This window comes from Pseudorasbora parva, chromosome 11 (assembly GCF_024679245.1).
Source record: "Pseudorasbora parva isolate DD20220531a chromosome 11, ASM2467924v1, whole genome shotgun sequence".
NCBI lineage: Eukaryota > Metazoa > Chordata > Actinopteri > Cypriniformes > Gobionidae > Pseudorasbora > Pseudorasbora parva.
Window position 1 is genome coordinate 5,359,584 of NC_090182.1, and position 16,142 is coordinate 5,375,725.

General features: G+C 36.2%; 1 protein-coding gene across 1 annotated transcript; it reads left to right on the forward strand.

The window, feature by feature from the left end:
• Positions 1–3,914: 3,914 nt before the first annotated feature.
• asb12b (ankyrin repeat and SOCS box-containing 12b) lies at positions 3,915–12,534 on the forward strand. The gene is made up of 3 exons (XM_067456857.1): positions 3,915–4,027; positions 7,923–8,761; positions 11,939–12,534. The coding sequence occupies exons 2-3, from the start codon at positions 7,945–7,947 to the stop codon at positions 12,070–12,072; spliced, it is 951 nt and encodes a 316-aa protein (XP_067312958.1). The 5' UTR covers positions 3,915–4,027; positions 7,923–7,944; the 3' UTR covers positions 12,073–12,534.
• The last annotated feature ends 3,608 nt before the right edge of the window (positions 12,535–16,142 follow it).

Consider the following 16,142-nt stretch of genomic DNA (forward strand, 5'->3'; position numbering starts at 1 on the left):
GTCGTGGCTCTGTCTAATCCGGTAGCGGAGCTCACGTTAGCCTTTGCGTTCACCGACGTGGAGAGACTCTTCCTGGGCATAAGTTGCACGTTACATAAACATCCTTACCTTTCACCTCAACAAGGGAAAAGTATTGCTTATACTTCCAGTTTGCGAAAGCTACCATTGAAGTCATTGGACATGAAGTCGCTATGACTCCTGATCGCTGGTCACATGCACTACATAGCATGTAGGCTATGTCTCACACACACACACACACACACAGCTGCAGGTCCGCTGACAGAGCGCGTCTGATCGGATGTTAACCGCTTCAGTGAGCTCAATCATAGTAACGCGGCATTTTATTCTCAGTAACGGTAACGGCGTTGTAACGGGGGAAACAGTAATTCGTTTGATTACTCGTTACTGAAAATATCAACGCCGTTAGTAACGCCGTTTATCTACAACGCCGTTATTCCCATCACTGCATATTTCATATTACGAAATATATTGTAACTACTTTATAATCAAAATATTTTCTAATCTTGACAAAACACATATCATTGGAAAGGTCGAGTCTCTAGGTTCCATATTTGGTGACTTTTTTATGATGGAAGTGATATTTGGACAGAAATTTACAGGAAAATGCATTTAAAAAAAAAAACAATCAATGGAAATTAAATGACACCCGGTGGCTATTTTTGGTACAGCGCCTAAACAAAATCTCATGGGGACTTCAATTTTTGTGAAAACTTCAAATTTAGAACACAACTTGGTTGGACATATGTCGTTGATTTTATAGTAATTTTAGAGTAAAACTGTTTTGTAAAATGTATATTTTATATAAAATAAAAAACATTTAGTACTGTATTTTTTTATGTTTAGTAAATTTAAACTTCCATAACTTTTTCATTCTTTCATATTTTGAAATGCTTAATCTGGAGACTTAATCTCAAGACCAAACTTAAGTCTATATTCCTATATATAAAATATATAAAAAAATATATATAAAAAATCCTTGAATTACAGCCTTTTTAGTTTGGATAGAGCATTTTCATGACTATTCCCAAAAAGTTAAGGGTAAGATCTAGGGCAGTGTGCAACAGCAACAGCTGGAGTATATTGTGATTAGGATTGTAGCATTATTTGGTTCATAATAAATCGACATGATAATAGCCTCAAAAGTAACACAATGATGGACCCTAGACAGAAACCCTGGGTTGTGGGAAAATTAAAAGCTGTGAACCAACACATCCCATGCCAAAAATAAAATTATATATAAATGTGACCTTGGAGCACAAAACCTTAAGGTCTTAAGGGTAAATCTTTTGAAATTGAGATTTATATGTCAAATGAAAGCTTTTTATTACTGTATGGATTGTTTCGATAGGACAATATTTAACTGGGATACAACTAATTGAAAATCTGGAATCTGAATATTGAGAAAATCTCCTTTAAAGTTGTCCAAATGAAGTCCTCAACATATATATATATATACTCTAAAAAATTCTGGTTAAAAAACAACCCAATGTTGGGTCAAATATGGACTAACCCAGCAGTTGGGTTGTTTTAACCCAGCGATTGGGTTGTCTTAAGCAAATAGTTAACCCAATCGCTGGGTTAAAACAACCCAATTGCTGGGTTAGTCCATATTTGACCCAACATTGGGTTAAAACAACCCAGCATTTTTTAGAGCATTTAAAAAAAAAAAAAAAATTGTATTTACACTCTAAAAAATGCTGGGTTGTTTTAACCCAATGTTGGGTCAAATATGGACTAACCCAGCAATTGGGTTGTTTTAACCCAGCAATTGGGTTGTTTTAACCCAGCGATTGGGTAGTTTTAATCCTGTGGTTGGGTTAAATATTTGCTTAAGACAACCCAACTGCTGGGTTTAAACAACCCAACTGCTGTTTTAGTCCATATTTGACCCAACATTGGGTTGTTTTTTACTTAGAATTTTTTAGAGTGTGTATATATATATATATATATATATATATATATATATATATATATATATATATATATATATATATATATATATATATATATATATATATATATATATATATATATATAAAATGTCCTCAAGGAACATGTTCTTAATATCCTAAAGATTTTTGGCATAAAAGAAAAATCGATAGTTTTGGCCCATACAGTGTGTTGGCTAACGCCACAAATAAACCCGTGAGACGCGCGAGGTTTTGAGCTCCAGGGTCACTTATATTCTTCAGCATCCGTTTATACATAAATATAATGAAGAACATTATTTCAAAAGATAAAGTATATATAGTCCAATAAATTACTTGTACTGCTTTAACAATGTCATAGTTGTTTATTACATGAGGTCAGGATTTTAAATAGGAAATTAAAAATATATATAGTCAGTACTCACAGACATTTGATTATATTGTCGAGCTCCTGATGTTGTCTTCTTGAGGTGGTCTGCTCTCGTCACAGTCATATGAAAGGACTTGCAATATTTGCCAGGATTACTCCTAGTTAATGTGGTCCATTGTGCCTCTAATCCAATAGCAGCCCTGGAATCTCTCTTCACGTTAAACCCTGAAGTTAACCTCAGGGGAAAAAATCAAAAGGAAATGAACAGAAATCAAATGTACAGTATGAATCCTTGTCCTTGTGGGGCCATTTTTGGTCCCCATGAGGAAACATCTTATAAATCACACAGAAGGAGTTTTTTTGAGAAAGTAAAAATGCAGAGTGTTTTGTGTGATTGGAAGGTTTAGGGGTTAAAAAAGTGTGTGTGTGTGTGTGTGTGTGTGTGTGTGTGTGTGTGTGTGTGTGTGTGTGTGTGTGTGTGTGTGTGTGTGTGTGTGTGTGTGTGTGTGTGTGTGTGTGTGTGTGAGTGTGTGTGTGTGTGTGTGTGTGTGTGTGTGTGTGTGAGAGTGTGAGAGTGTGTGTGTGTGTGTGTGTGTGTGTGTGTGTGTGTGTGTGTGTGTGTGTGTGTGTGTGTGTGTGTGTGTGTGTGTGTGTGTGTGTGTGTGTGTGTGTGTGTGTGTGTGTGTGTGTGTGTGTGTGTGTGTGTGTGTGTGTGTGTGTGTGTGTGTGAGAGAGGTATATTTAGGGGCAGGTGCAGTGTATAAGGGGATAGAAAATACGATTTGTACAGTATAAAAACCATTACGCCAATGGAATGTCCCCATATATCACAAAAACAAACGTGTGTGTGTGTGTGTGTGTGTGTGTGTGTGTGCGTGCGTGTGTGTGGGGGGGAAAAGGGAATGTAATTAATCATTACTTAAAGCAGGCGACTGGAAGCTGAAATGAATGGCTTTGACCCGTTGTGGTAATTAACATGTTAATTTACATTATTAGTTAATATAAGGTTATAAGGGAATTAATACATTATGACACATTTAACTAATAGCAATGTAATAATTACTTAATCTATTAATCATGATGAATCTTCATTAGTTGCTGATGCAGTAATCATTAATAAATGGGTTAGTTATTCACGAGTCATTCATTAACTCATGATTATCTGTGCATTAGTTAAGCATGAATAATGCATATTAGTGCATCTGTATTGTAAATCGTTCTTCATAGTGTGTTTAGTAGAAATCTGAACTTGGAAACAGTAAGAAAACTAAAATAACTTGAGAGCTTTTGTCTGTTAGGTATCAGCAGCTGACGTCACCTACAGCCCCCGACAGCTCAACAGCTGCGACTCAGTCACAAAACCTCCTTATAACACAACCATTATAAATAACACACACTGATACAGCTTTAATAGATTCAGCTCAGCCTTGTTGGTTATTACACACTTATAGATGATATATGACTTATAGATGACATTCCTAACGTACACCAACAGCTCGTGTTGTCTGCGCCTGTCACAGGTCTATCACCTTTCTAATTATAACTCCATCCTCTGGCCCTCCAAGAATGGAAGTTTGGTCCGATCCATTTGTGGCCTAAACTTAGCCCCTGTGGCTGTTCAGATCCGTGTGTGTGTGTGTGTTACACTGACCCTCAGTGCCACAAAGCTTACATGTTTTTCTCTCTGTGGATACTACACGCTGTACAGGTAAGCTACAATTACACAAGAAACAGTGCTTTCATAACCTGCATTACGCTTCAGTCAAAACTTCTCCTGGTGGACTGACACTAAATGCAGTTATTCTGTTGCTGAAATATTAACTCTTGCTAATGATGGCATTTGACTTTACTTTTTACATAGGCGTAGTTTGTTTTTTGAAGTGAGCGGCATGACTTATATTGGAATAAAATGTTTATTTTGGAGATTTCTGTTCATGGGTGGCACTATATATAGATGCTATATATAGTTATCGCAGCAGAAAGTTGTCAGAGGGCAATATCTCAGTAAATATTTGTGTTTTTATGTTTTTGAGTCAAAATGTACAATTACACAAATGCTTTGTTTTCTCTACACTGTAAAAAATTATTTAGAAAAAACGTTGCCTGGTTGCATTAAAATTTTGAGTTCATACAATGAACATTTTTTGAGATTCGACAACCTTTATTAAAATATTATTAAAAGATTTTGTAAGCATATTGGGTAATTGTGTGTGTTTTATTTTTGATGACGCAGCCAAATAGTGCTATTTTCATGATTTATCACATTTTTTATGTGGTTCAGATAAAATAATATTTTGAGTTTCTATTTATTAAACACATTTCCTTTATTGTGTCAACTCAAATTTTTAAGGCAACCAGGTTACTTACTTTTTTAAGTTAAACCAACAAAAAACAACTTTTTTACAGTGTAGTAATGATTTTCAACACCTACACTGTAAAAAAAGGCAAGTTTTGAACTTTTGCAGTACAATCGACTTGGATGTTTAAGTTATTTCAATTTAAATTATGTTAAACTGACTTAAAATGTAGTTGTATAACTAATACAAAAAAGTTTAACATTTCTTAACTTATTTTAATGAGTTAAAACAATGTAAAACATATGTTGTCATAACTTATGTAACATATAATTTTTTACAGTGCAAAGTCTCAAATTAGGATATGTTTTGTCGATTCAATGCACCAAATGAAAACCCATCATATCATAACTTCTGTAAAAAAATATTTTTGGTTAAACTTAAAAAAGTAAGTAACCTGGTTGCCTTAAAATTTGAGTTGATACAATGAAAGAAATTGTTTTATTAAATAGAAGCTCAAAATTTTATTGTATCTGAACCACATAAAAAAGGTGGTAAATCATGAAAATAGCACAATTTGGCTGCGTCATCACAAATAAAACACACACAATTACCCAATATGCTTACAAAATCTTGTAAAAATATTTGAATAAAGGTTGTCAGTTCTCAAACAAGCTCATTGTATGAACTCAAAATTTTGTAACTTATTATTTAGATTTTTTTTACAGTGTATAATCAACATCATCTATAACAAAGCCACACATTATGAATGTAGATCTGAACTGAAAGGTATATTTTATTATTTAATTCCACTGTTTTCAGGACGAGTGTTTCTTTCATTAATGTCAGATCAAATATTTAGGAATTATGATCTCCTGAAAAGTTGAACTAGTTTAGTGTACTTCATGATTGTTGGGCTATAATCTGCCATTTAAAAGCCGGTTCCCACATCAAAACTAAGTATTATACTCAAACCCAATTCCATACACATTGCATTTTTTGTTGTTGTTGAGATATTTACTACAGCATATGCTTGTATAACATGATACCGATACATGTAACTGTCATTTACAGTCATTTTCATGATTTGTGCAGACATATTATAGTTCACATATTATTATTATGTTTAGTAACTTACACATTTTCCCTTACCGATTTTAAGATTGCACACAATGAAAAGTCTCCATCTTAATTTGAATCCGCAACAGAAAAGGCCCGCCTTTTGTAAATGTCCTCCAATCAGTGAATTAGTTCTTGTTGCCAGACAGAACTCCTTGCATGGCCAATCACATCAACGCAAGACCAGAGTGAGCTATTTTAATTAGTTATTCTATTAATCTTAAGTTTATGTATTTTGTTGGTTAATAAGTTATACTAACTTATATTTTTGAGTTTTTGGACTAAACTTTTAATATTTAGTCAAGATTACTTGATTTGTTTAAGTAAAGACAACATTAGGGTTTACAGTGTTGAGAGTAATTTTAACTCTTTCTTTCTTTCCTGCCGTCTGTCTGCTCGTGTGAAGACTTGAGCAGTTTGCTAAAGAATGCTGTATCATTTGAGTATTCTCAACTTATTAGGGTTTACAGTGCAGGTCTCCGCACTGTAAATGGTAAATGGTAAATGGACTGCATTTATATAGCGCTTTTATCCAAAGCGCTTTACATTTTTGCCTCACATTCACCCATTCATACACCGACGGCGATGTCAGCCATGTAAGGCGCCATCCAGCTCGTCGGGAGCAGCTGGGGTTAGGTGTCTTGCTCATGGACACTTCGACACTTGGTCAGGTGGAACCGGGGATTGAACCACCAACCTTCTGGTTTGTAGACAACCTACATGAACCACTGAGCCACTGCCACCCACAGTAAACCCTAATAAGTTGAGAATACTCAAATGATTTGAGGAAAGTGATTCCCTCAGTTCAATTGAGTAAAGGAGTCTCCTAAAACTTGTATATTTAAGTTTACTTAACTTGGTGCTCACGTTCACTGTACTTAAATTGTTAAGTTCACCAAACTGGGTAAACCAGAAGTTCAGTACACCATGCTGGGTACAACCAATCAAAACTTCCCCATTGGTCCCAACATGCATTGCAGCATGAATAAATTATGCGTCTAACTTTTCTTTGAATTTTTACTATTTCCTGTTACTTTTGTTGTTTTGTTCTGATGTTTTTGTAGCTTGTTTTATGATCTGTTTATCAGAATTTTGTCATTATTGTAAAAAGATTTTTGTCACCATTGTAGAGATTCATACGCAGATTAGTGATGTGTGTATGTGTCTAGCTAATGCCATAGATTTCAACATTTTGTGCACATAAAAAAAAAAAAAAATATATATATATATATATATATATATATATATATATATATATATATATATATATTAGCACAATAGTGAAGATTCTAGTATTATTAAAATTTCAAAACTATTAATAACTGCTTTGACATACAAAGCATTGGACTCTGCACAAGATCAGGGATTCTGCCGATACATGATGATGTTATTATTATCATCAATGAATAAACAACACCACTTGATGATATTTTCTCTTGGCTTTTTGTTACTTCACATAGGTGTCTCACAAACACAAAGCAGCCAGAGAAACACTAATATCACATAATCAAGGGTCAAGAGCCCAACTAAAGCAAACACTTATCCCCATCATGGTGACTTCCAACCAAACTATTATTTTCATTAAAACAGAAATAAAGTCAATCTGGTTATAAGTTAGTTCACTTATTATTGTTAGGTTTAGTAACTTACACATTTTTACTTGCCGAATTTAAGATTGCACACAATGAAAAAGTCTCCATCTTAATTTGGATCAGCAACAAGCAACAGATGAGGCGAAAAGGACCGCCTTTTGTAAATGTCCTCCAATCAGTGAATTAGTTCTCTTGTTGCTAGACAGAACTCCTGGCATGGGCAATCACATCAAAGCAAGACCAGAGTGAGCTATTTTAATTACTTATGATTTTGAGTTCATTCAACTTGAAATCTTAAGTTTATGTATTTTGTTGGTTAATAAGTTATACTAACTTATATGTCTGAGTTTTTAGACTAAACTAGTAATATTTAGTCAAGTTTACTTGATTTGTTTAAGTAAAGACAACATTAGGGTTTACAGTGTGGTTTTTTTTACAGTGAAGTTGGAAACATTTGCAATATTGTAAGAACTCAACTAAACAAAATATAGTGCATCTGGAAATGTAAAAAAACATTTTGCTCTTTTTTTATGTTGTGGAGTTTGAGAGTAATTTTAATTCTTTCTTTCTTTCCTGCCGTCTGTCTGCTCGTGTGGAGACTTGAGCAGTCTTGCTGAAGAATGCTTTTGGATAAGTCCACCAGCATGAGTCTGATGGACATCTCGAAGATCTTCTCTCTTCTTCAACCCAAAGAGGAGGAGGAGGAAGACACCAACTGTTGCCAGGAACTGAATCAAGCTGTCTATAAAGATGAGGACAAACTCCTTGCTGATCTCCTGTCTCAGGAAAAGTACAGGAGATGCATCAACCATCGCAGTGGCTGGGGCATCCCGGTTACTCCGCTGCGAACTGCTGCGTCTCAGGGCCATCTGCGGTGTTTAGAGGTCCTCCTGGCCCACGGGGCTGAGGTGGACAGCCTGGATGTCAAAGCTCAGACTCCACTTTTCACAGCCGTCGCTGCCAAACACCTAGATTGTGTTGTTGCTTTACTAGCAGCCGGTGCAAACCCTAATGGTAGCCTGCATAACAACTGCTCCCCTGTGCTCACTGCGGCCCGAGAGGGCGATCAGGACATCCTGAGCGAGCTTCTGCGAAATGGTGCCGATGTAGACGTCAAACCCAAAATGCCGGATTGGGCCTCAAACGCCACAACATGCCGAGGACCGCTCTACATTTCAGCAGTTTATGGTCATCTGGATTGCTTCAAACTGTTACTGCAGTACGGAGCGAACCCAGACTACAACTGCACTGAGGAAAAGATGCTGACCAGGATCAAGCAGCCGAAAACTGTTCTGGAGATGTGTCTGAGATACGGCTGTGGGCTAGAGTACATTCAGCTGCTCATAGACTTTGGAGCAAACGTCTATCTGCCCACTTTAGTCGCTGACAAAACACCTAGACAAAATGAAGCGGTAATTCTTCTGCTGAAAGAGAGAGGTAAGTCTTTAATCAGTGGCGTAACTTTGTATTAAAAAAGTGTGTGTGTGTGTGTGTGTGTGTGTGTGTGTGTGTGTTACCTGGTAATCCCTACGTTATGGGGACAAAATGTCCCCACAAAGATGGCAATATCCGAAATTCTTGTCCTTGTGGGGACATTTTTAGGTCCCCATGAGGAAAACATCTTATAAATCACACAGAAGGAGTTTTTTTGAGAAAGTAAAAATGCAGAATGTTTCCTGTGATGGGTAGGTTTAGGGGCAGGGGCAGTGTAGGGGGATAGCAGGGCTCTCAAGTCTCACGCACTGGGCGTGAGACACACGCATTTCAACCCATTCACACGCTCACACGCCACACCTTGTATTTCTCACGCAGAGAAATCGCCAGGGTAATACGCGCGCTATTAGAGGAGTCAAGCGAGTTCCCCATAGAGTTCTGACGGCCCTGCCACTCACCAGTTAATCTAATAAAAATAGAGACCGAACAGCCAATCATAAAATAGATTTGCTGTATCTGGGTAAGATATAGATATTCCCTCCACCCAATAACGTTTACGTTCTGATTCCAACGTCACATTCTGTGATTCACGCCACGGCCTCGCTCACTGAATCAAATGCTCGCTGAAGTACCGTTAGTTGGCAACTACAAACCCCGATGACAGACGCAGAGACACAAAGATAACGGTGTCAAGTTAAGTTTCTGACAGCACTTTGTTTTCTGTTCTTAATCCCTCAACAAAACTTAAAGGAAGCCTTGTCTCAATCATGATTTGCATGAAATGCATTTTGCTGTACGTTATTGCGCTCTCACTCAGTGAACATCTGTGCTCTTCTGCACTCGTGAATGCGGTGATGGACAGCTGTCCTCATTCCACTGGTGTTTGGATGGGATTTTTTTTAAAACTCACTTTCATTAATTAATTTATTAAAAGTAACTCCATTTTGTAAGATCATTTTTATTTAAGTAATAATTCCAATTACATCACGAGGCAGACGACACTAGTGATCAAATACAGTCGAGTTATTAACACGCTCCACAGCACCACCCAGTGGATTTAGTTAAAACTGCGAGATTTAGAGGGATTTATCATAGATTCACTGCATTTGCGGCCAGCGAAGCAATATAGTAGAATTTCAATATTAGGCCTATTTTTATTTTTCGAACATTAATTACAGATCAAATATATTCGTGCTCACCCCTATTTATGGAAGCTGAAGTGTAGCGATATAAAATTTGCAATGCATTTCAAAATTTACATTTACATTTTCCATGCCATGTGTGCAACATTTGGAGCAAAATAATAATTCAAATTGAATAATATAATTTACATTTGCTATTTCCTACACTAGTTTTAACATAAAATTTAAACATAAATTGTATATTGTAGGCTAATACTTTATATAAGTTGCAAAATTAAAATTAAAATGTATTACAGAAATAATTAGATGTGTTTAACATGTTCAAGCAATTCCAAAAATTATGCCACATCACCGCACTAGCCATTATTTTTAATGGAAAGGAGACATAGGTGTTATTCAAGCATTAATTAAATTTTTTTACATTTTGTTATTTTAACTGAATTCAGAAATGCTTTTGAAATTAAAAACTTTGCTTTTAATAAACAAAATACATATTTGAAATAAAGACTGTTTGGAGTTGGGTGCTCCGTTCCCTGAATCCAGAGCCTTTGTTGGTATTTTGAGTGTACACAAATAAAAGTAGACAGTTTATAATTATGTCTTGTACTTAGCCTATCTGTATGGCTAAAAAATGATGGGGTATTGGTGTGGGAGTTGTTTCCACTGTCATAAAGAGAGGAAAACATACAACCATACTGATATAGCAAACAATAATCATAGGCAGCTTGTCTAAGATTATTTGAGAGTAAAATAATCTCTGTTGTAAACCACAGCTCACTTCAGCGCGACCGTGCTCATGTTAAGGTGCCACCAACCTCTGGGCTGAAGGCCTCAAAAACCTGCTACCAACACCAATAAACAACACTAACCATTCTCTCTCTCTCTCTCTCTCTCTCTCTCTCTCTCTCTCTCTCTCTCTCTCTCTCTCTCTCTCTCTCACAAACACACTAATTAAATACATATTTATTTTATTTGTACGAATTTGTCATTTTTCATATCAGACCCCCGTACCCAGCCAAACCCACGGCCGAAATCTCACTCTGAACTCAGTTCAAAACTTGAGAGCCCTGGGATAGGATATACAGTTCGTACAGTATGAAATTCATTACGTCTATGGAAAGTCCCCATAAAACATGGAAACACGACTGTGTGTGTGTGTGTGTGTGTGTGTGTGTGTGTGTGTGTGTGTGTGTGTGTGTGTGTGTGTGTGTGTGTGTGTGTGTGTGTGTGTGTGGGTGTGAGCCTGTTTATGTGGTTTATGAGGACACAAATTTGTATAACTACATGGGTATTACACTGGTATTACTCTATAAATGTGGTTTATGAGGACATATCAAATGTCCTCATAATTCAAATGGCCTTAAAAACATACTAAATGATGTTTTTTGAGAAAGTAAAAATGCAGAATGTTTCCTGTGATGGGTAGGTTTAGGGGCAGGGGCAGTGTAAGGGGATAGAAAATACGGTTTTTACAGTATAAAAACCATTACGCCTATGGAGAGTCCCTGTAAACCACATAGACCAACATGTGTGTGTGTGTGTGTGTGTGTGGCCAAAGCTTCACTTGGCATAATGATGCAATGATGGAATATGACGGCAAATTGTTTAGCAACAAACAAACAACCAATAATAAACTGAGCGGTGCTTGTCTCATTAAATATTCACATGCTTTGTACAGTATTTGTGTTTTTCAGTAATCCAGCCCAAATGTCAGTATAGCCCACAGTTTAGATCAATGGTTCTCCACTCCGGTCCTGGACCCATTTAACACTCCTGCATCTGATCATCAGCTGTAGGAAAGCGCTGCGTCCTAATTTTTTTTTTTTAAATGATGCCTTTGGAGGATGCATCCTTCGCTTCCTGTGTCCTGAGATACCTTCATCTGATTGATTTTTAAAGGCATCCTCATTGATGTACTGCGGCTGGTCCACAGGACCGGAGTTTGGGAAGCAGAGATGTAGAAATATAAAGTATGCTCTGCTTTAATTCTGTCATTTATTCCTATGTGATTGTAACATCAAATCCTCTCTATACACAGTTTGTCCAAAAACACTGATGTCTCAGGCTCGTCTTGCTTTATGGAAGTTTCTTCCCACGGAAAACAAAATGTGCTCCATAGATTGTCTGGACATTCCCAAAATACTGAAGGACTATTTGAAACATGTATGCTGATTTTCCAACATTTTCCCTTCTTATGTTGAATACACAACTTAAAATTTGACTAATGTTATTTTCTGCATTAAAAATTCGGAATATTACAGATAATGAGGTTTATACAGGAATTACTTAATTGTTTTTAATAAATAATTTATGAATATGTGGTTAATACAACGAATGAAAAGAGTTTCAGATGTGGTTTGTTCATTCAATGTTCTTGTTTTGTTGATGTAAAATGTGATAAACTCTGCCCTCTATCGGCTGAAATGGTTTCTGTTCCTGCTTGAACCAGCTAGTCAAGGGTTGTGACTAGAAGCGGTACAGCAACTCTTGGAAGTGAGGCAAAATCTCACGATAAAATAGAAATAAATACATTTGCTACTAATCAGATTGTGTTTTATTTAAGGTCTACACTTAGCCCAACCCTAAACCTAGCCTTAAAACTATGCAAATACAGTCATTAAATGTAGCATTTCCACCTCCAGGAGCTATTTCATCATGTACTGAAATCAACTACATGACTTCTTGCTGCATGCCCTTACGAAAGGAACATATATTTACCAATATATTACTTGAGATATATTATAATATATTGTAAATACATGGAATAATATATTGATGGTTTTATATTCAATATATTATATATTCCTGTATGCAAAATATACAAATGATTGCCGCTTTCATGTATTGATATATGTTGGAGAATATAAATATTAAATCCCATATATGTGAATATATTGCCTAATGTATTACATGATGTTTTCCAATATACTGCAATATATTTTTGTTTCGTTAAGGATGCTTCTGCAACAGGTTCCTCAAGTGCATGTCCGGTGAAAAGTGAATGTTTCACGTTAGCCTTTAAGCTTCTGCTGAAAAGTAGCGAATCTAGTACCTTTTGCATAAACAAAGACAAAGGTCAAATGATTGTGTTTCAAATGTAGCTAGAAAAACATAAAGCACTAGCTACGGTGGCGCATTGCTGCCAAGCATATTATTTTTTTCAACTCAATTATGTCGTAATATCGAGATGTTATGTCGTAAAAAACACATCTTTTCTCGTAATAACGAGATCTTATGTCGTAAAAATGAACGTAAACGTAAAATTGATTTTTAAATTAAGCACAAGCCGAATGTTATTTGGTAAAACAACTTCAACATGGATTGTTTGATGTTTCTTCAAATCGAGGGGTTTCAGGGGAACATATTCAAAAGATGAAGCTGGACAAGGTATGTTGCTGAATTTTGCATGCGTTAATGCAGACAGGTGTTGTAAATAAGATGGGAAATTATGATTAAATGAAACTACAATACTATTTTTTGCTATAGCTACGTTCATCTAATTTGTTTTATACCCTAGTCTAGGCTTCACTATATTAGTAAGTAGAAGTATTGTAATGTTTTTGTCTGAGGCTCCTTGATTTCACCATTAGATGGCGTTATTTCTACTTCAGATCACGTCTCCTGTGTTAAATGGATGTAAAGCTCACCTGTGTTGAATCACTCCTAATGATAAACTCTATGTAAATCCTCACTGCCTCACTTTGGTCTTGTGCAGTCCTGATATTGGCATAAGCCTTGTTATAATTCTTTGGGTTTGAGATGTGTCCTGCCTTCTGTTTTCTTTTTGGATTGAATTTTGTTATTTTTTTGTGGACTCCTGGGTTTATATTTCCTGACGGATGTTTTAGAAGATCTCTTCTGTTTGGATTACCCTTGTTTTGTGTTACCTCTCAATGAGAGGTGTTTGAGTTGCCCTGTGACTCATTCATAAAAGTGCAGCTATGATAATGTTTTTTTTAACCTTCTGAAGTAGCCAAAGAGCAAAAAATAAAACTCAGACTTTGGGGACCCGATCAGGCTACACTGTAAAAAAAAAATGCAGGTCTCCAATTGAAGATGTTCTAGTGACTGATCACATCTAAATGTTTCAGTTGGCCAAATTGAATTTCTGTGACTTGATGCAATTTAATTCACTGAAGTTCAGTTTGGCTACCTGAAAAATTAAGATTTGATCAGTCAATAACATTTTCAATTGGAGACCTGATTTTTATTTTTATTTTACAGTGTATGATATATTGGTTATCGTAATCATTTTTAGTTAGCAATTAATATAACCTGGGATCAACAACAGTGGCCAAAGTATACAGTGACTCCTATTTAAAAGCAAAAACCTTTATTTTTATTTTTTATTTTTTTAAATAGATGACAACAAGTGAGGTTTCAATGATATTTTGACTGTAGGAAATGTCCCGTTTCCATTTCAGAAATCTGGTCACATACTCTTCGCTGCTCATGCCAGGAAAGATGTGGCTAGATCTTCGCTCTGGCTAACTTTAGCCGCTCTCCCCTTTTAGCTTCTTCAAACTGAGCATGTTCAGCTGAGTGATGGCGTCTCATTTTGGTTTGTTGTTTTGAGTGTTTTCATGGTGGTTCCCTCACGGGTTACTTTAGCCTTATATAAGTCCATTACAAAATTGTGAACTGTGTCTTCACTGACATGTTTACATGCGGCTGTGAGCGTGAATCGCCTCGCCGCTGGGGGTCGACAACAAGTTCGACTGACAGGATGGTCCAGGCAGATCTCACGAAAACGCGTATGAATAGTACGAGTGGAATGTACTTCCCACGGAAAACAAAATGTGCTCCATTCTGGCGTATTATACGGACGAACTACCCACTCCACCCCTCGTCCTACCCAAGAGCGTGTCATGTAGGCCTACACTGCACGACACTGCACACTCCACACTCGTACTAATACGATATATTACATATCGATATACGATGCATATCGATCGAGACGGGTGATTCTGGTCCTTGGCTGGTCATTTGGTTCCCTAATTATGTTTTATTTCAGGGGTGCCCAATCCTGTTCATGAGGATCTACTGACACCACTCCAACATACCTGTCTTTAATGATCAAGAGCTCCTGGAGATCTTAACTGGCTGGATCTGGGCTGGAGCAGAACTTTTCAGGAAGGTAAATCTCTAGGAACAGGATTAGACACCCATGTTTTTGTCATTAAAAATGCCTCAAATTACCTCCAACACTCTAAAACTAAAAGAAACTTTAACATCCATACAACCTTTCTACGTCACAATGGGTTCTTTATGATATTACTATTTTCTTAACACTAGGAAAAGGTACTAAATTGCGTCGTCTGTTATAGTGACTACTGAGCAGGCATTTAAAAGTCTATTTTAAAATGCAACATAATGAAAATCTAAATATATTTAGATTTTCATTATGTTGCATTATGGGGACACACTTGACACTTGGCCTAAATGCAGGAAATAGATCATGTAAGTAGACAAGTGTTCAAGTGCAAAGCCCACAACTACACTGCAAAAAATGCTTTTCTTACTTAGTATTTTTGTCTTCTTTCTAGTCAAAATATCTACAAATTCTTACATTAAGAAAAAATTACTAGACAAGTAAAAATTACTGTCTTGTTTTGGGGGAAAATAACTCAAAATTAGGAGAGTTTTTGCTTAAAATAAGCTAAATAATCTGCCAGTGGGTAAGTAAAATAATGTTGTTATTTTACTGGCAGATTATTTAGCTTATTTTAAGCAAAAACTCTCCTAATTTTGAGTTATTTTTTCCCAAAACAAGACAATTACTTTTGTTTGTCTTGTAAATACTTCTTGTTTTAAGAATTTTGAGATGTTTGGACTAGAAACAAGACAAAAATACTAAGTAAGAAAAGCATTTTTTGCAGTGTGTGTGTATTTGGAGGCTCCTAGTCCTGCTCCGCCTCTGTTGATCTAAGGGGTGGACCTTAACCTAGAGTTATTTCACCTGTCAGCATTTATTTTGCACTTAATCTGCACATTCTGAGGCTCAACTAATTTATTATAGAGAAAAAGATTTGTGGTGATAATAAGCTCTTCAATGGACCGCCCAAAGCCGTTGATCATGCACTTGAAATCTGCAATGGAGCTGATTTATTATTTACAGTTTTTTTCCCACATAAAATTGCATCATGCACCATTCTATGGGCCTGTGTGCATGATTGAGCAGTGAGGGGAAATAAAAAATAATACACAAACAAAGATAACTCAACAAAAAAAATCTGGGTAAA